This window comes from Semicossyphus pulcher, unplaced genomic scaffold (genome assembly GCF_022749685.1).
Source record: "Semicossyphus pulcher isolate SPU_LCO1_2020_fin unplaced genomic scaffold, fSemPul1.0.p SCAF_26, whole genome shotgun sequence".
Lineage (NCBI taxonomy): Eukaryota > Metazoa > Chordata > Actinopteri > Labriformes > Labridae > Semicossyphus > Semicossyphus pulcher.
The window spans coordinates 5,968,941-5,989,081 of record NW_027211700.1 but is presented as its reverse complement, the minus strand read 5'-3'; the positions used below and the strand labels follow the sequence as shown (position 1 = coordinate 5,989,081).

Here is a 20,141-nt window from a genome sequence, read left to right as displayed (position 1 = left end):
ATCAAACTGTGGGTCTCGTACTTGTGTGATTCTTTGTGTGTTTCAGCTTACTTTTATTACATTCTGCCTGTATTGCATTATTCATGCATGTAATCTAACATCCATTATCTGATTCTGAAAGTTTACAATCTTATTATAAAACTGCAATCAGCGTGTGCAATCAGATTCTAATTATTTCTCTTATTTGTTGCACATTAGTGCAGTTGGAAATAGCTTTAGTGAGAACATTATGTCAAATATTGTCTTTAATCTTACTCAAGTTAAACTCTTATATCACCATAATCATCGTGCCGTGTTAATAGAGTCAGTTGGGGAAATATATCTGAGTATTTGACGTTCATCTGTTAACAATAGTTTTCCATGTAACTCGCTCCCACAGGCAATTTTCTCCAAAATTCTCCAAAAGCATAAATTTTAATTGAATCCAGCCATCCATCCACTCTGTAAAGCACTTCTCCTCCTCTGGGGGAAGGTGCAGCACTGATCCCCAGTAGATTACTTTTCATTCTTGGATCAAAGACTTAGTGCTGTATCAAATAGTCCAAACAAGCACGGTGAAAACAGTAAACATGAGGAAGTTGTAAATCGCATTCGTTTCTGGGTGCAGGTTTAGCTCAGCGGTTAAATCACACATCCCACATACAGAGGCCACGTCCCTCGACTCGGCCCCTTGCTGCACGTCATCCCCACTCTCTCTCTCCATTATATTTCCAACTCTATCCACTGTCCTATCAAGTTTCTTCTGCTCTTCTATACCAAGCTCCTGTAATTTTGTATTTCAATTATCTATTGGGGGCCAGGCTGCTCGGCTCCATTATTATTACTATTATTGATAAATTCAATCAGGGATTTCTATCTTGCATGCATGCAAATAAGAGGTCATGTGTCATAACTGCCTGAGCTGGCATTGTGGGCTAATGATCCTGACGGTGGCACTGTAGCAACTGTGTGAAGGTTTAACAAGACTAGGTCGAAACCTAGTATGTGGCTGACCGCATCAGGTCAATGTGCGCTTGTGTGTTACAAGGACTGTCCTTATGAGGCTGATGACAACGTGTTTGAAAGCCAGCTGCGGACGTAGGTGAGGACAGCGGACGAGCAGCGGAGGAGCAGCCCCGCCTACTCCCCGAACAAAGTATCCAGAGCCGTGTAGACAGAGAGTCGCGTCAGTGGAGGTCCAATATGCTCCATGATCCGCCATTGCGATGTCGCAACTCTCTCGCTCTAGGGCTCTGAAAGTACCGTCACTCACTCACTCACTTACTCAGTCAGTCAGTTACTTAGTCAGTCAGTCACATACAGACCCATGTGTAAAATTAATAACAAACTGCTCTTATGATCTGTGCGACCTGTGTGTCTGCAGCCATGCTCTGGTTCACAATCCTTGACCAGTTGTCACTGACATGTTGTTTATGTTTTATGTGACTCAACAGGGCGAGAAACTGAATTTCCCTCTGGGATCAATTAAGTTCTGTACATGCTACCATTTACCATCACTAAAATGTAGGTTCAACTGAGCAGAAATATTCTAATGCTTTTAACGAGCAAGAAATATTAAGTCCATTACAAAACTAAGTAAATCTGTTTCCACATTTTTTGCTGAATTAACACCAAACTTGTTGGTCGTCATCTTCAAACTGTCTTCCACAAATTGAGCTCAGTGCTTTTTTTTCCTGTAAACAGCAACTGCAAACTCTCTCTAAAAAATATATCATAAAAAAATGATGTCATAGATTCAGAGTGGCAAAATTCTGCATGGTATCTCAAGAGCAGAATTTTGACGTGTAGCCTCATGTGACCTACTGCAGTCGATGAAAATAGAGCGTCTTTACAAATCAGTTTGTCACTTATCTTTTTGAAAGTAAATCGTAGGCCTCTTTGAGTTGTCTAAATGAACCAGAATTGTGTCTTAATAACTGAATGTTTCACATGAAACCCAGATTGCACAAGACATAGTGTGAAGTCATCCATAGTTTCTCACTTTGATCATCAACATGATCATGATCTGTCCTCAGTGGTTAAGGTTGTGATCCCGGTCTGACCTGGTTTTTATCTCCCTTCTTCTTCCTCCTGAAGTTACACTACCCTGACTCGCCGTCGCCAGCAGCTACAATTTGTGGTTGTGTCTACACTTACATATGAGTAGTCATGTTGTAAACAGAATATACACATGCTGTCAAGACTATTACTGTTATTATTTCTAAAAGATAAATGCGTGGAGCCGCAGCGGGGGGGCCCTGAGGAGAGATGCAGCTCTTCACACAGTGAGAGTGCCGGTTAGACATAGAAATGGATATTTCACTGGAAATCAACACAAACAGTTTGCTTTGCTTTGTTGAGTCAGCTTGAGGCTGTCTTCAATATAATTCACAGTATAATAGGAAAAAGAAAGGAGCGCTACATGCTGAGAGAAATAAAACATATTATTAGACATGTTTGGGTGTTTATGGTAGAGGACAGAAACTGGTGGAGTTTGTGCTCTGCTCTGTGTAATCTCAGCATACAGGCCAAGCATGCAGTACTGTTGTTATTAATGATGTTCCAAATGAAACAGGAACCACTCTGTGCAGGCGCTGTTCGCCTCGAGGTCTTTAAAAAGCTTGAAAGATCTATGGAAGAGTGTGCTCTCCATGGTGCTGAAATGTTGCTGGGTTACAGAACGAAGATGTGTTCATAATGTATTCATTGTTGTCCAGTCCCAAATAAAACACCACAATACCCTGGTGGCTGTTAGCCAAAAAATTAGCTTTGTTTTCTAAACATTATGTTCAAAACAAAAAGGTTTTATGGCACGACAGACCAAGAACAATATATATATATATATATATACTTATACAATACACAATTATGCACAAGATGCATTGGATTTAGTGTTTACTGACAATTACATTCAATACCTGTCAACAGGAGCGTTTTTCTTTTTAAGTTAAAGAAGGTGCAGTGGTAAGCGCTGTCGCCTCACAGCTAGAAGGTTCCCGGTTCGAATCCCGGTTCGGACGTAGGGTTCTGTGCAGAGATTGCACATTCTCCCTGTGCACGCGTGGGTTCCCTCCAAGTACAACTTCCTCCCACAGTCTACAAATATGCTGTTTAGGTTAATTGGTGACGTTCATGGTTGTTTATCTCTATGTTCAGGCTAGGGTGTACCCCGCCTCTCGCCCAATGACAGCTGGGATTGGCACCAGCCAATGAAAATACAGGTGTGTCTAATTTGGAGTTAGAACGGTGTTTCTCTTTTAGTCATGATTTAATAGCTGTTTCATAACTCTCCACATGTACTGAGCAATTACAAACGTACTTTCAGAGTTAGACGTTTATATGTACAAAATATGTTTACCATAAATCGCAGCCTGTAATCGGAAGTTCTTCTTTGTGTTGTTTAGTGTTTATCTCCTGATCTGAGTATGTCTGGTAAACACCAAATTAAATAAATTAACCATCCATGAACTGTTTGCCTTTTGAAACATCAATAATAATTTCTAGTTCTGCGAAATGTTTTTGTTTTTCCGTAAGAAGTTTTAAATTCTGCTGTAACTGAAATATCTATTCCACATATATTATTAAAATCAAGTTAATGTCAAAAGTAATTCCATGTATTATGTTGTATTTATCATCATTTCCTGATAGTAAATACAGCATTAATGTCTCTTCACTGGAGCCACACGCTGCACTCGTACTTGAGTCCATGATCAATAGAATGTCTCCATCTAGTGGATGTTGATTAAACTGCATGACTTCATACATCATTTTGAAGGCAGGGTTCAATTCTGTTCATGTTTCAGTCTAACCTCAGCTCCCTGAGTGCTGCTCTAATCTTTCACACTTTCTCTCAGCACACAGAGGTGTTAATGATCTTCAGCCTCGAGCCAACCGGGGATCTGCATGATTTTTGAGATCCTCACATCACCAAAAACCCCACCAGCTCTGCTAAATCAGTGCAAATGACGGCCCGAGAGGATTACTGCCTGAATAAACTGCCTGAAACAAACTAGCTCCACATGAAATAAATCGAAGTATTCACAAACTTTTTACTTTCCAGTTTGAGAGAGCGGTTAGGGGGAAGCCCAAGGCACTGTCACCTTCACTGTCGACTCACAAACAAAAATAGACTTTTGATTCTGCGGAAAAAAAGCTTCCCTGCGTGCACAGACTGCAGCATAAATTAATATCTATAATCATTCACTCGTTGTACGTCATATGCTTATTGATTTTACCCAGATTCAAAGAGAGCCAACCTCAATGACAGACGGACTTCTTGGCTGTCATTGTTTCTCGGATGATGTTCGCCACAGCTGCAGGGTTTTGACGTCCTGTCAATTAGTGAAGCATCCTGCAAGAAGAAGTCATGACAGCCGCATATAAATAATGAAGTCAAACTTGCCTGGAACAGAAATAGAGTGCTTATTCTCATATGCATTATTTATTATGCTGCTTTACACTCCAAGGCAGTGATGTTAAACCCATAATTGTTGCCTTGAAAACCCTGCATGCGTCTGTTGGAATGTGAGGTCTTACACCCTGCCTGAGCCGCGCACAAACCCCACAGCTCATGCTAATTCATGTGTAAAAAAGGTGATTATGTGAAGTTAGAAACAAAGGCAGCGGACCACAGAAGGAAGCGCTGCCGCTTTTCCCACAACATAACACAAGCCTGTAATGTGATATTTGAAAGTAATGGCAGATGGGCACAAAGTTGGTGGCTGGAGTCTAAAGGATTTTAAGCGATCAGTCAAAAGGCCCGTGCACACCGGAGAGTCTGAGGCCAGCCAAACATGGCCTTTAACGCTGCTGTGCCCTGAAGCATGCTGCGCAAAGAGGACTGTGTCAGTGGTTATTATGTTTGAAGGGGAATTAATGAATTTGCGTTTCAGTAAAAATAGTCTGTGTGCATTTTAAGCAGAGTTATAGGTGTTAACACGGCGAAGAGATGTCCCAAGTTTCCATGCACGCACACACAGCTGCCAGTGCTGCCCTGGGTGAACTTGAGCTCCCAGAGCAGCGATCTTCAAAGGAAAACAGGTTGAGAAAGGCTCCTATTGTTCTCTTAAGAGGATAATAGAAAACATGCAAGCACATTTCCTCACAAAAACACACAGAAACCAGGAGGAGGCTGGTTGGGAAAAACAAGTGGTAAAAGGGTCGATACCTCACTCACCAAATATGCTTCATCGGAACTGGAGTCCGGTCAGCTGCCCAGGAAAACAGGAGGGAACAGGAAAAAATACATTTCACACATGAGAATAGTTAAGATCTGAAAATCTGTTTCCAAGTAAATACCCACCAGCTTAGTATAAATCGTCTAAATATCAGGATTTATTGCACAAACTTTTTCCAGTGCACCTACAGGGCATGTACTGCTGCTGAGCCGAGAACACGTCTCCACCCTCAGATGACATTTTACTGACACATTACTGCAAGCTACATTAGAACAACACAAAATATAGTTTGTGTTATAAATACATTAACAAATGTATTTATGCAGAAGCAGTGGGATGAAGATGCAGAAGGTTGCATAGCTGCCCCTTTTTCATTGATTCGACAGACAGAAATAGCAGCTGAAAAATTAATCTCAACTCTCTCGCTTCTTCTGCAGCTTTCAAACATCTAACACCGAATAAAAGGTTGCTCTAAAGAGCAGGTACGTTTGTTCCTTAGCTGTTTATATTGTTGAAGCTGCTTTTCTGCTCAGCAGGATCAAGCTGTGGACAGCGCTGACTTTTTGGCCCACACTCACGTCCACACTCACAGACTTCAAGTAGCAGTCCCACTAAATCCGCCGGGGCTTAGGGATGTCTATTGTCAAAAAGGTCGAGTGGGCTGTGTCGCAGACTTTCAGAACTCTTCTTCTTCTTCTTCTTGTGGGAAAAGCCTGAAGGTCACAGCTTTGAATGCAGGACTACAGGCAGGGGAAGTCTGGTTGAATAAAAAACATAATCCAGCATTGGATCAATCACTCAATCATAATAAAAGATATCTCAGGCCTCTTTACAAAAACAGCAGGTAGACTCTTTGTTGTATTATTTAAAGGTACCCACCATGAGGAGTTGCTTAGCTACAGTTGTGAGTAAAACAGGAACCTTGAGCAGAACCAGACTCATGGTGAAGAGTCGTCTGCGTGTCCGGATGGGCCGAGAAAGTGGGAGAGAGAGAGATGGAGAAACAAACAGAACAACAACAACAGATAATACAGACTTATGGGCAGTAATAATGGTAAAAGTATCTGTAATATTACCCATAACAACTATAATAATGACACGATCGAGCAGGTTCACAGCAGCAGGTGGTCTGCAACAACGATCCCCAGGAACCTACGAGACAAGGGAGCTCAAAGACTCCCGGGAAGATATACAATTAGTAAGGTGCATAAATGGGACACATATGCATACAGATACATGAATGCACACAGAGAGAGAGGAGGAGGAGCTCGGTGTGTCAGACCTCAGCAGTGTAAGCCTACAGCTGCATCACTATGGGCTAGTCCAATCCTGAGCCGGCCCTAACTATACGCTTTATCAAAGAGGAAGGTTTTAAGCCTGCTCTTACAGTTGCTAACTAACTATAGTTGTACTAGAAGAGGGAACGATGGGCCAGGCTAGAATCCTCTGCGTTTTCCCATCATACAAAGTCATTTTATAACATCTTTAAGGCACCTGCCAAAGACAATGATGGTGCACTACACCGCCATCATTAAGTCCATCCTCACCTGCTCCATCACTGTCTGGTACGCTGCTGGTACTGCCAAGGACAAGCGCAGGCTGCAGCGTATCATCCGCTCTGCAGAGAGGGTGACTGGCTGCAATCTGCCATCTTTGGAGGACCTGTACACCTCCAGGACCCTGAGGCGTGCAGGTAGGATCGAGGCCGACCCCTCTCAGCCCTCTGGCAAGAGGCTGCGCTCCATCAGGACCGAAACCTCTCAATACAAGAACAGTTTCTCCCCCTCTGCTGCCAGCCTCGTCAACAACACCCGAACACTAGTTCTGTGTTAAATGTTCTGCACCAAAATCCCCAAAACAAATTCCTTGTACGTGCAAACCTACTTGGAAAATGGCCTCCCAAAATACAGGTGCCAGAGGATGTTGTGGCAAGGATACAATTAACAGTGTTTCGGCTGACTTGGCTAATCAGACATTTGTTATTCAGCTGAGGGTATAGCCCACAAAATGCAAAATCCAGGATGCTCGTCTGCAATGCATCCTGGTACATGTAGGCACAGCTGATACGGCTCTGTGAGCAGGAGTCTTCTCACTCATAATAGCATGCGCTGAGGAGTTTATTACTTTGTCTACATTTAGTATCAACACTGATTGGATATCCACAAAAAATGTGTCAAAAAAACTTCAAAGGCGTCTTAGCAAACGTCAAATGCTCCAGAACACGTAAGTAAACCTTTAGTTAACATCTTCATGTTTCTCCTCTGCAGCAGAGCACTGAGACACTCACAGCTTTAACCACCTGATAAACAAGCTGTGTGACTGACAGGGATTACACTCGTGGTTAATTCTGTCAAACAATTACAGCTCCTCACACTTGAGCAGAGCCGCCACTTCACTGTCAAGGACCAACTAATCCACTTTAACTATCCTGTCGTGAACATGAGGCCGCGATGAGAGCGGGGTCTGGAGAATGAGTTTGTCGCTCTGAAAACGCGGGTGATGAAATATCTACTGTAACGTATTTAATTTAGGGGGGAACTCGTTTTACAGTTCGAGGTCTGTTCACTTATCGAGGATGTTTTCTTATTGTGTTAATCTGACAACCCTGATGTCACCATAGTTATATTATCAGCTTTATACTGCTCACCCTGGTTTAGGGACTACACATTTAAAACACAAGTTCAATGTTATAAAGAGGGCCAAACATGTTTACCAGGTAGGGCCTATCTATTTTTTTTTTTCAAACACTTTCAGCTTCTTTAATATGAGGAAGTTTTGTTCTTCTGTTTCATGTCCATGTTAATTGAACATCTTTAGGCTCTGGACGACTGGTTGAACAAACACATTTAAAGATGTCACCCTTGGCTTTGGGTTTTTTCCCACAGTTTTCTGAATTCTCACAGGCTTAATTATTTAAAGAGCAGCTCCAGTCATGTTTTAAGGCGTATAAAATGAATGCTTGAAATAATAAATTGTGTCTGATATGTTTTTTCTGCAAAATACATTTAATTATCTTGTAAAAATCCTCCCAAGGCATCTCCTCCTTCTCCCTCATTAAAAAGTCCTCAATCTGCATAAGCCCCGCCCACTATGGAAATTTAAACTGCCCCTTCGTTGCAAAAACAGAACATGTCTCTGCCATCGTTTAGTGGCAACTTGTTGAAACTTAGCCAGCTTGAAATGTAGTAATTAGTAGCAGTAACGTTAACGTTAGTAGTCAGTAGTGAGTTTGCAAAAAATTACGATGACGGTTACAGCTGGCTCGTGCATCGCCAAAGCAGTTGCCACAGGTTACACATAATGATATGCATAGCATCACCCCGTCCATTAAAGGGATTGGCTCCTTAGGTTTGTGACGTCTCAAACCTGCCAATCTGAAAACGTGTTGTTCAGCCTGTCCTTGGTACACTGCAGTTTAAAAGCAGACAGACCCAGCCATGGAGATGACTGCTTATGTTGTCCCTGATATGTCTTGTAGCACATGAAGAACACCACATGGAGATGTTTACAAGGTTAAACACTTGATGTTCACTGGAGGAAGCAATATCACACGAGAGTTATGAGGAAGGCAGCTGGAAAAACTGGTAAAAAAAGCTGGCTCTGTGATTGGAGCCAGGTTGGACTCACTGGGGGATGTGGTGGAGAGATGCACACTGAAGAAGGATCTGAAACACGGATCATCCACTTCATAACACCTTGATGGACCAAAGAAACAACATGGTGGACGGCTCCTCTCTCTTCGCTGCAGGACGGAGAGATATAGACGATCTTTCGTACCCACAGCCATCAGACTTTTTAATTCTTCAGCAAATTGTAGATGACAAGTGAATTTCCCTTTGGGGATCAATAAAGTTATTATTATTGTTAATAAGTGCAAGACTAAATCACTGGATTACCCCTTTAAAAACTTCCCACACAAGTTGAGTCAGTGTTGTAGTAACTGCAGATGCCCAAAAGGTGGCAGCAGTGGCACACAAATACTGAATCCAACCAGCTCAGCGGAATGATCCCGAGGCCACATGTGTCTCATCTGATATGCAGATAAGGATGCAGGGGGCCAGCTGATTTATATTGTACCAATAAAAGTAAAATAGACTACAACAGATTTATATGGAGCTCTCAGTGTTTTGTTCCCTCCAGTATGCAGAACATAAACCAACATGACAACTTGCTTAACCGCATGTTGTTGCAGTGCCACTGCATTGCGACGCGTCAGCACCGCCGTCCATCAGGATCCAGAGACAACAGGCTGCAGTACACGAGCAAACATCTGGGAGTGTTTACGCTGAAACACGTGGAGACATATTGTTCTTTTTAGTGCAATAGAGCCATCACAACGAGGACGGCAGTATTACAATAGGTCACGAACCCTGAAGCCTGGCCGTCATTGGCTGGCTGCGTATTTACAAAAGGTGTAGTGGGAACTATGGCGAGGAGACAGAACAGGCCGGTGGGCACAGACGACACTGTACACGCCACACCTACGTCACGCCGAGTGTGTGCGTAGATAGTTGTAAGAACTTTTGGCGCAGAGTTAGTGACAACAGAGGCTGCTGTGTGTTGTTCTAATGAGATTATGAGGTCTCTCTCTCGGCCAAGTGGACGCACACAAAAGGAGAATATTCAAATACACAGATCTGAGACGCTGATTAGAGGCGCTTGTTTTGCCTGTAGGCCGCGGCCAGTAATTAACATAGGTGTGTGTGTGGACCCAGGGGTATGTTATCACTAATTTTAGATGCACCCTTGTTTGTTTCTGCCTAATAGGCAGCGGGGTGACATTTGGAAAGGTTGAGATAGCAGGCGGGAGGTCCGACTGGAGTCCTGTGAAAATATTAATAAGCATGCTCGACGGGAACTTTAGAACAGCTTCTTTTCACTTACACCGTTTCAGGAAAAGACAAAGAAAAGGTGACAGGCTCACTTTTGTTCGACAGAAAAGTAGAAAAAAGAAGTTTTCAGAGGGAGACTCAGACGGCACAGGGGAGGGAGACAGAGAAAGAGATGGATGGATAAGAAAAAGGCACCGTACTGTTATTATTGGGCCTCACACTGAGTTCCCCCTACTGCGAGCGTGTGTGTGTGTGACAGCGAGATAAGAGTGTGACTCATGCATACCGTCACATAGACTCTAAAGGCACTGAGGTAACGCTCCAAACTAGCGCTGCTGAAATTAGAAGTCAGGATTCTGACCATTTCTATGCTCATTATGCTGCTGTTTACCAAACATAAAACACCCTCAACATGAGCTGTTTGCCTCTGAATGCTTTATTTCTGTACCTCTGAAGCTTCCTTACGTATATTCTGTGTCTGTGCCATACTGCTGTCTCTACTCCTGTTGGAAAAGTAGCTGAAAATAGCCGTCGTTTCCTCCACTATCATCACCTTCTTGTACTTCCTTTCCCACCTTTTTCTCTCCACCTACAGTGCTCGTCCTCCTTCAACCCTCCTGCTCCTCTTTTTCGAGCTTCTTTTGTTCTTTTCTCGTCACTTCTCCTGCGGTTATCAGCGCCGTGTTCCAGTCTGGGGGGGAACAGAGTGTTCAGGCAGCTTTTAAAGAGCGTTTCTGAGCTGTGAGGTCTGACAGCTGACTCTAAAGTGTGCTGCCTCTGAAGCTGAGCTGCTGTTACACATGTTGCTTTGGAGCTGGATCTAACACTGCTCTAATGTTTCGTCCATGTTGAGACTTTGAGAACTGTTTCATGTAATACGTGTGTCATCTCAAGCGCATATAAAGGACAATTATTTGTTCCATCCTAAAACTGTGAGGACTAACCTGAGACAAACTGAGAACAGCCATCCAATGCAAGTATCCTAGTGTTTGTAGCGTCTGCTAGTGTGCAACAGCCGTCCCTAGAAGGGCTTTGAGAGGTTAGTAACAGAAAAGTAAGAAAGAAAAAACATTAAATACAACAAGATACAACTGAGCACACATTAAAAACATTGCATTTAAAAGACATGAGTGCAGGTTTGTTGGTGAATAAACCAGGCTTTGGTAGCTCTCTTAAGTGGTGCAGCAAATTTCACGTGATCAGGTAGCAAGTTCCAAAACGTTGTTCCTTTCACCGAAGAAGCTGTCTGAGCACAAGATGTTCTGCAGAACGGCACCTTACAAGTGCCACAAAAAGCTGCCCTGGTGGAGTATTTACTCTGTTTTCCCGTGACAACGAGTCATTCCTGGTTGTTTCCTCGAGATTCCCATTAAAACTGGATAATTTTCCAGCGATCTGGTTTTACAGAGCAGGACATGCCACGCTGCAATCGCCCACACTATTGAGGTAAGTTAAAGTCGAGCTGACATGGCATTTCGAGAGTATCTAGCTTCCGTATCGTGACGTATTTCCGAGTGAAACAGGATGTGCAGGGGGGACATATCATTAGAGGGATTTGATTTGATCGTTGAGAAGTGGGCGTAGACAGACGTTCTCCACAGCACAGTAGCTAGCTAACTGACCGAGCGTTCTTGGTGCTCTGCGGCTAAATGTTGCAGATTGATTGGTTGAAATTGTTTGGTGCTAACTTACGCAAGCATGCGTGAACTTTAGTTTTACCGGAAGAAAAAATGATCGGATTTTGATATAAGAATACGAAGAAATTGATTTTCTGTATTATTTTTTTGGCCTATATTGTCAAATAGATGCACAATTGATTGTTTGATTAGTGCTTTTGCAACTCTGGGGATACGAGTTATGATCATCTGTTATCTCGAGATAAATAAGTTGAGAGCTCGAGAAAACGACCAGGATGCATGTCCGCTCAGGGCCTCCGTAGAGAACAGTACACACTTGTGCTTACTTTCCACTGCTCTGTGATGGACACATGTTCTGATTTCTTGCATGATTGTCGACCTGACACCCAGTTAAGGAATACCTCAAATGCAAGGGTATTCATTAAAGCACCAGAAGCTCAGCTAACATTTTGTTAGCTTGTTTGGTAAAGATAGTGAATGAACGTATTTATGTACCTGAAAATCTCTGAGATCATAAACCCAAGTCCAAGCTGAGATACGTGTTTTGAAACAGTTTTTTATCCACTAATATCCAGAGGCTAAAACCCTGATCTTGACGTATGTATTGGAGTGCCCCTTTAAAACAAGAAAGGGCTTATCTGCCGTGCAGACCGTTTCACTTGTTTTGCACACTTAATCTTCCGTTATGTGACCCAGGAGATGTTTACCTGAGTTTGTACTTGTTCTGTGATGTATGTCTGAAACTGTCTCGGTCAGGACACTCTTGTAAACGACATTTTGAATCTCAATGAGGCTTTTCCTGGTTAAATTAAATATATATGAAATGATTCTGTCCTGCGGTTCTAACATTCAGCAGAATCCTTGTCATAATGCATCAGAGCCAGTGTTTGTTCTGTGAACCCAATGATAAAGAAGCTATCCACAAGATTCTTCTGACTTACTTCAGTCGAAGGTTTTTGGCTAAATGCACCAATGAGCTCTGTTCATAGGACTGAACCGGCCCCCACATGAGATGCTGCATCCAGTTCTTCTCATAGATCCACGGTAGGGACACCTTTTGAGGAGACGTACACATTGTCAGCGATTTCCACAAGGAATTTAGTTTATACTCCAAATGGACATCAACTTTCGTACAATGTTAAAAATCATCCAATCTAAAAAATGGGAGAAAAAAGAAAAACTTTGCACGTCTGTTTGAGAGGACAGGTGTGTAGGAGAGGAAACAATCAGTCAAAATGGCGAGTAAACCTCCGCACACTGTCCAACTTGCAGAAAATACATTTATTGGCTTGCAGCGTTCAGTGCTCGACTTGTTTGCCTGATGAAGGCCGAGCACCAACACGTTGCAGGACAGTTTACCTGCAATTTTGGAGGAAAAATAGGCGAACATGTTGCTATGATGTTCGAGTAATTTATTCTTAGTTGGTAGTCCCTGAATGTGACAAATGAGTAGAGTAAACATTTTATTTATTATTTTATAGTTATTAAAACATGATATATACTTTAAAAATATTTTTAAAAAGTCAAAATGTCATGTTTTTTTTAATAACTTTTAAAGTTTTATCTCGAGCCGCAGCCCAAAGTCAGCAACATCAGACCTGATAATGCATCTTTGATGTTGGTGCTGAGCATAGATGAAGAATAAATCCTGTATGGACACATCTTTATCTGTGACTGTGTACAAATTCCTCAAGTAGGTCAAAGAATCAGCCTGGACTTTGAGGAATTTTGTCCTGTGAAGATATCTCCATATGTGATCAGGAGGAGCGAGGAGGAAGAGGAAATGTGAGCTTCTACATGACTTACCAAGCAAAAGCAGGCGCAGGATTCCTCCTCCATAAATTATGGATCTCTGCCTGTCTCTGTGGCAGACAACTGGCCTCCAACCATCCATCTCTCCGTCAGCAAGCTCTGCCGCTCTCCATATATGCATATGCATAACATGTATGCATGGAGAGAAAGGGGAGCCAGAGGAAGAGCCGCGTGATGGAGAAACTCTTCTCACAGCTCAAACAGACACCGTTTACCTCCTGTCAAAGCAGGAGAGGCAGACGAGATGAAGCTCTATGACAGCAAATATGCTTTTCAGAAAAGAAAGCCGGGATGGGAGGATTTAAATAGCCGAAGCAGAGCGATGTAAAAGGAACAGCGAATAGAAAGTTGGCAGAATGTGGTGGAGGAGGAGGAGGAGGAGGAAAAGACAGCGAGATGAATTGAAGTGAAGCCTCACTGTCGAGAGGAAGCTAAATATGGATCCAGCAAAAGCCAAGTCACTTTTTACCAGATCAAACAAGTCATCAGCTTTAACTTCCAGGCTTGTCCAATAATCCTTTACAGGGCTCTTCCCTGCATTATTGAACAGCACTATATGCTGAGGCAGACAAACGCTACAGCTGAGGGATCAATTTCAGAGCGGAGCTTGCAGCAGATCTCGTCTCTCTGGAGCGACTTGCATTTCACTCTCTTCTTTTTATTCCTGTTTATTTTGATGCCAGAGCCTTAATGACTCTGTGTTCTCCAGCCCACTTCGGCTATTAAAGTCGATCTTGTTCAACAGGACACTTTTATCATCACTATTTAAGCTTTAAATGTCCATCATTTCTCCTGCGTTAGCGCCGGCCGCCTCCCTCTAAACGCAGAGGGGAGCGATGCCTCCCTGTGCGATTATGATATTATCAGCACAGGCTGCTCTCTGTTGCACAACATTAATGGATTTTCTGTTGGTAGTGCCAGGGAAAGCCAGGCTGAGCTGAACTTTGATCACACAACAAGCTTTATTGTGCTCAAAGGCAGCTCTGGGTTGGGGAACGCGGTTTAGAGCCGGATCATCGTGACTCTGCACCAGAACCAGCGTCTGAGGCTTCGGCGGCAGCAGAAGTTTGATCACAGCAGACCTTTGGTGTTTATTACATCGGACATTATCAGTGACGGAAAAGTTAGATCCATGAAATCTGTTTGCCCCACTAAGATAACCTTAAACCCCGCCCCTCTTTAGTAACTATTGGTCTGTCAAGTTTTCTTTTCTCACATTGCATGTTTACATGTTTACATCAGGCCCAGACGCATAAATAAGAAATTCCAGTATGACAAAGGCAGGCAGCCATGCTCAGCCTTGATTGAGTAGAACTAGTTGGCTTTGTTAGTCGGGTTTGGTTGGGTTAAGATTTGTCATAGTTATTGTAGGTCAGCTGATTGCTCAGTATGGTCATTACTATCCCAGTTTGTATGGAAAACAACAAGTCTTCAAGTTCAGAGTTCATTTCCAGCAGAAGGTTTTTGTTGGCTGAATTGATGAGCATGATTATCTACTATAGCTAGCAAGCATTAGCTAGCTAAGCTGGTTGAAAACTATTGGTGGACCTTTTAATGTTTTAAGTTGTTTTAAAAAGGAAAGGCTGTTTGAGTAACTTAAAGGGGCCGTATCTTTAGAATGGATATTCTCATATTTTGATTGGTTTCACATTTTTCTGTGTTTTATTGTTCACAGTGAAAAAGTGAAAACTGCATAATTCCGTGTTTTTCCAGAATCACACATTTAAAAAGGTCGCCTCGGAAATGGGCCGTTCAGAACAGCTGCAGGTTTCTACATAGAACCTTGCTGTCGCTGAAATCGACCAATCGTCATTCACTGTCATTCACTTCAGACTGCCTTCTTGCTCTAGCTTGTAGTTGTCGAGATTTCAACTTACCATTCCGATACCTCCTGGTGATTCTGGCTCGCACATATAAGGCTGAATAACTGATCCTAGAGCAGCCATGTTTTCTACAACTTTGGAGTGATGGTGCAGTGCGGCGCTCCCCCCTGTGAGGGAGGGGCTATGCGGTCACTCCAAATACTGTCAGCCAATCATGGCTACAGTCTGACCTTTGAATGGCAAAACGGCTTGTTCGTTTCAGGAGGACGGAGAAGCTCCGAAAAATAATGTATATACAATGTTTTAAACGAAACAAACTTTACAACGTAAAGCTCCTATGAGGAACTTTGGGTTTGTTGATTTTGGCGCCCCCTGTGGACAAAGTGGTACCTATTCTCTCTTTGCTGATTTTGTCCTGTACATGTATGAGAAGTGTTTTTTTAACCAAAAATCTCATCCGGTTTTTTTTTAATACTCAAACATGACACATCAAATACAGAAAAAAGGCTGATTTGGCAGCGTGAGGTGAAGCGCCTCGTCTGACACCTATCCCCCAGCAGCGGTTACAGGCAATAAAAATAACTATAAAGAAATAATCAATCTTGTCGCTGATGGTCTTGTTTGCTTTTGTAGTTCATAAAGAGGCATCGGTATTCATTTCATAACAAGGTAAACACTCCTCACAGGAGCTTTAAATATACAATTAATGCTACACAAACAGTACATCATGATAAGACACATTTTGTTGAAATTACATGTAATCATAATGTTACTTGTTCTTACATACTCTGACGACAACATGGTAAATGGACTGCACTTATATATAGCGCTTTTCTAGTCTTGCGACCGCTCAAAGCACTTTTACACTACATGTCACATTCATCCTTTCACTGAACATTCATACACTGATGGCAGAGGCTGCTGCGTAAAGTGCCCGTCAATCAGTCTTCACTTTCACACACCGATGGCTATGCCACCGAGAGCGAGTGTCTTGCCCAAAGACACTTCGACATGTAGAGTGAGGGAGCCGGGGATCCAACCACAGTCGCCCAACACAACACAGTGATTTAATCTACGATTTGATGTTTATACTAGGGATGCTGCATCGGCTGAACATCGGAATCGGCCGATATCGGCTGCGTTGACAGCGATCGGCCCATCGGCAAATAAGGTGGCATGCACCGATGGCAGTAGCCGATGTTTTAATTATGTAACTGCTTTAATTGTGCAGCAAATTTCACTGTAACATAAAAGCATTTATGTTTACAGAAAGATTTTTGTTAGGCTACGTAAGCGGCTATTTTTTGAAAAAAAGATGATTGTGAAAGAAGTTTAAATAAAAAGATGTTTTGGGAATTTGAAAGATTGAATTCATGCTTTCTCATTAATAATTACAAAAGTTACAGTTATTGAAAAAACAGCGGTATCGGCCCTGATTTTCTCAATCGATGCATCCCTAGTTTATACAGTTCAACCCATTACCTCAAATAACAGTTAGCCGAGCTGATAACAGGCACCTTTATTCTACTGTAGGTAGAAAGCTTGTAAGCCTAGCATGCTAATTTTTGCAGATTATTCCTTTTACTTCTTTTTCTTCTCGTGTTTTTGCTTTTGTAAGAGGTGACATAACACAACCCCCTCCTCAGAAGCCTTCAGATACAGATACAGGGTTCAAGGCTGCAACATGTGGGGAAATCCATCTCAGGAAACAGTCTATAGAGAGAGCGCAGCTTTGGATCTAAACATCTACTGCTGGGGAATTGATGAAACTCAAAAAAGCACAGAAAGCAAAGCGTTGCGAGTTTAGCCGAGTTTATTCTTATTCACATTTAAAAGTCTCATGGCAGCACATTCTTCCACCTTTACCTGCGAGACGTCCCGTCCCACAGACAAATCTCTAAATCCATAGGGGGGAAAAAAAAGGACATTAAAATAATCTCATCATAAGACATCAGGTCATTTTTAAAAGTAATCAGAGATAAAAAAAACAAACACATGAAGGTAAGACGGTGGAAGAAAAAGATAGAAAAGCAGCATTTAAAAGTTTCCGGTGGGTGTTGGAGGGGGGGTGTCTTCTGATGCGACAGAAGTGCCATGTGCTTTATTTCGGGAAGCAGGCACATTAGCAGTCAAAGACACAGCTTCACCTTGGGATCAATCTCTATCAGCGTTAGAGAGCCGACGAACGAACACGATGCAGGCTTGAATCAGACGGAGAGAGAGAGGAGTTCAAACCAGACTGGAGTTGTTGTGTTTTTTAGCCTGTAGGTGGTAACTGCCAGCCTGTCAGTGAGCTGTGTTCTTACTACACACAGTTGGGGCTTTGTTTCTGCACACTTCTGACACACACACACACACACACACACACTGTATATATGTAATCCATGTGTGCTGCGCTGTGTACACACTCACAAAAATAGACCTGCGTGTGGACTTTCCCCCTCTCTCTCTCTCTCTCTCTCTCTCTTGTGGCTTGGAGGGATTGTTGCGTCTCCACAGAGCCTGCTGTGTTGTTGGGAATATAAATATAAATACCAACATGTTTGCCAGGAGGCTTCCACAGAGACTGCGCAGAGCAGCTGAGGGGGTAAACCTTCGCCAGAAACCACAGCATATAAAAGGCCTTTCAAACTGAGGACATGTTTGACTTTTATACATCTGACTGGCAGGAAACTGATTCCCCGCTTTAATCTCTGGCCGCCTCAAGTCATTAATCAGCTCCTCTACTCGTGTCCGGGAGAAAGACAGCAGTCAGCAACAACAAAGAACTAAAAAAAAAACAACAGAAGATAAAAAAACAACCCAAATCGAACCCCCTCAAACTGCTGTAAACAAAGCCCCTTGCAGCTCAGTCTTCACCACCTGTTCGTAGTCAATGTCACCTCCCGCGTCCTCCGCAGATGTCTGATTAAGTTCAGTTAGGAGGCCGGTACGATAAGAACACATGGGCCTCAGTTTAGTCCCCTCTGCGCGCGCGTGTGTGTGTTTGTGTGGGGTCACTGGTACTGGAGGTAGTTCTTGAGAGTCTGCGGCAGCGGGAGTGTGTCGATGTGATGGATGCGCTCTCTACCCAGAGCCAGTCGAGCTACTCGCCTGCACAGGTCCATGAGGGGGAGGGGCTCCGCTGTGAGGGGACAAGAGAGAGAAACGGTAAGTACAAGACTCAGTGTGCGACACATTCAGTCAAAGTTGGCCGCTTGTTATAGGTGTGCTGGTTTCTCCATCACCTGTTGCAGCAGTATTGACCAGTGGTAAAGAAATCACAGAACACGAAACCTCTCATTTTCATTGATTCAACACCGAGTTTGATTTGATCTCCATTCAATTCTGTATTAACCGTCTTTGTAGTCTTCCGCTAATGAAACGGCTGAAAGCAGACACCAGATGAATTAAAAGAGGACACTCGGATAATTCAGCCGACCACTTAACTACATGTACATCAATTCATACTTTGAAGGTCGTTGCAAAAGCTTGCATCAGTCACTGAAATCATTTTCTCATTTACTCGACAAAACACGGTTCAAAGCCGGCCGCTGCTGTTTGTATTTATGTCCTTGAAAGTTGTTACAGTCACAAACCACTTTCACAGGTCTGTCGGGAAAACTGGAAAATATATTGGTGTATAAAACACTTTAAAAACAGTCACCATCTGGATTTAACTAAACAAACAGGTAAGAGCCTTCCATTGGAAAATGACTGCAGTGATTAATATGTTTCAGCTGGCAACAAGTTATTTAACCCTCACTGATGCAGTGAGCAGCTTCTCATTTCTTAAACAGCCATGTCAGAAGACACAACATGGTCGTGGAAAAGATGCGACTCCGTTTCAGAAGGGTCAAATTGTTGGCCTGCATCAAGCAAAGAAAACAACTCAGGAGATTGCTACTAAAACTGGGTTAAGTACTGGTCAATGCATTATTAAAACCAGGAAGGATAGTGGTGAACCATCATCATCAAGGAAGAAATGTGGTCGGAAAAAAATCTTGAATGATTGTGATTGGAGATCACTTAAACGTTTGGTGAAATCAAATTGTAAAAAACCAACAGCAGAACTCACGGCTGTGTTTACTAGTGAAAGTAAGAGCATCTCCCCATGCACAATGGGAAGAGAACTCATGGGATTGGGACTAAACAGCTGTGTAGCCTTAAGAAAACCTCATCAGTGACGCTAATTGGAAGAAAAGGCTTCAAGTTGCTAAGGAGCATAAAGATCGGGGCGATGGAAAAAGGACATGTGGGCTGATGAGTCCAGAGTGACCCTGTTCCAGAGTGATGGGCGCTTCGTGGTAAGAAGAGACTACCTGAATGACCAGTTTTTCTTCCCTGATGCTACCATTCATTGGGCTCAAATTGTGAAAGAAGACTTTATGCAGCGGCTCGACTCTCCCAAAACAATCTTGGCGAAAAATGAACGCAACTCTGGACGGAAATAAATGTTGTGACGTTGCATAAGCTTATCAAAGAGATGCCACGGCGAATGCGTGACGTAATCAAAGCTAAAGGCGGTCCAACGAAATATAACAGTGTGCGACTTTTTTTTGGCCAGGCAGTGTTTACCTGTAGGTTCTATACATGAACAGTTAAGAACATAGTTTTTGTGGTTAAATGTGACAAACAAAAGGCGGTTAATTGTTTCTTTTCTAGAGCGCTAGATAAATAAATGATACTCTCTCTAACTGGGGAATTTATAAAACTATAACAATGTCTGTCCATCCATCCATCCAATCCTGTTCAGGGGCTGGAGCCTATCCCAGCTGTCATTGGGCGAGAGGTGGAGTACATCCTGGACTGATCGCCAGTTAATCAAAGGGACAGGACATAGTTACACACAACCTTTCATGCTCACATTCACAGGTAGTTTAGAATCACCAATGAACCTAA

General features: G+C 42.8%; 1 protein-coding gene across 2 annotated transcripts in view; it reads right to left on the bottom strand.

Annotated features, from left to right (window-relative positions):
* Positions 1 to 17,055: 17,055 nt before the first annotated feature.
* Positions 17,056 to 20,141, bottom strand: part of LOC138604645 (SPRY domain-containing SOCS box protein 4-like) — a 53,860-nt gene continuing 50,774 nt past the window's right edge. For both annotated transcript variants that reach the window (XM_069676600.1, XM_069676601.1), the window contains one exon: positions 17,056 to 18,384. In XM_069676600.1, the coding sequence (XP_069532701.1) occupies positions 18,257 to 18,384 (128 nt within the window). In that variant the 3' untranslated portion in view covers positions 17,056 to 18,256. The remainder of the gene's footprint in view (positions 18,385 to 20,141) is intronic.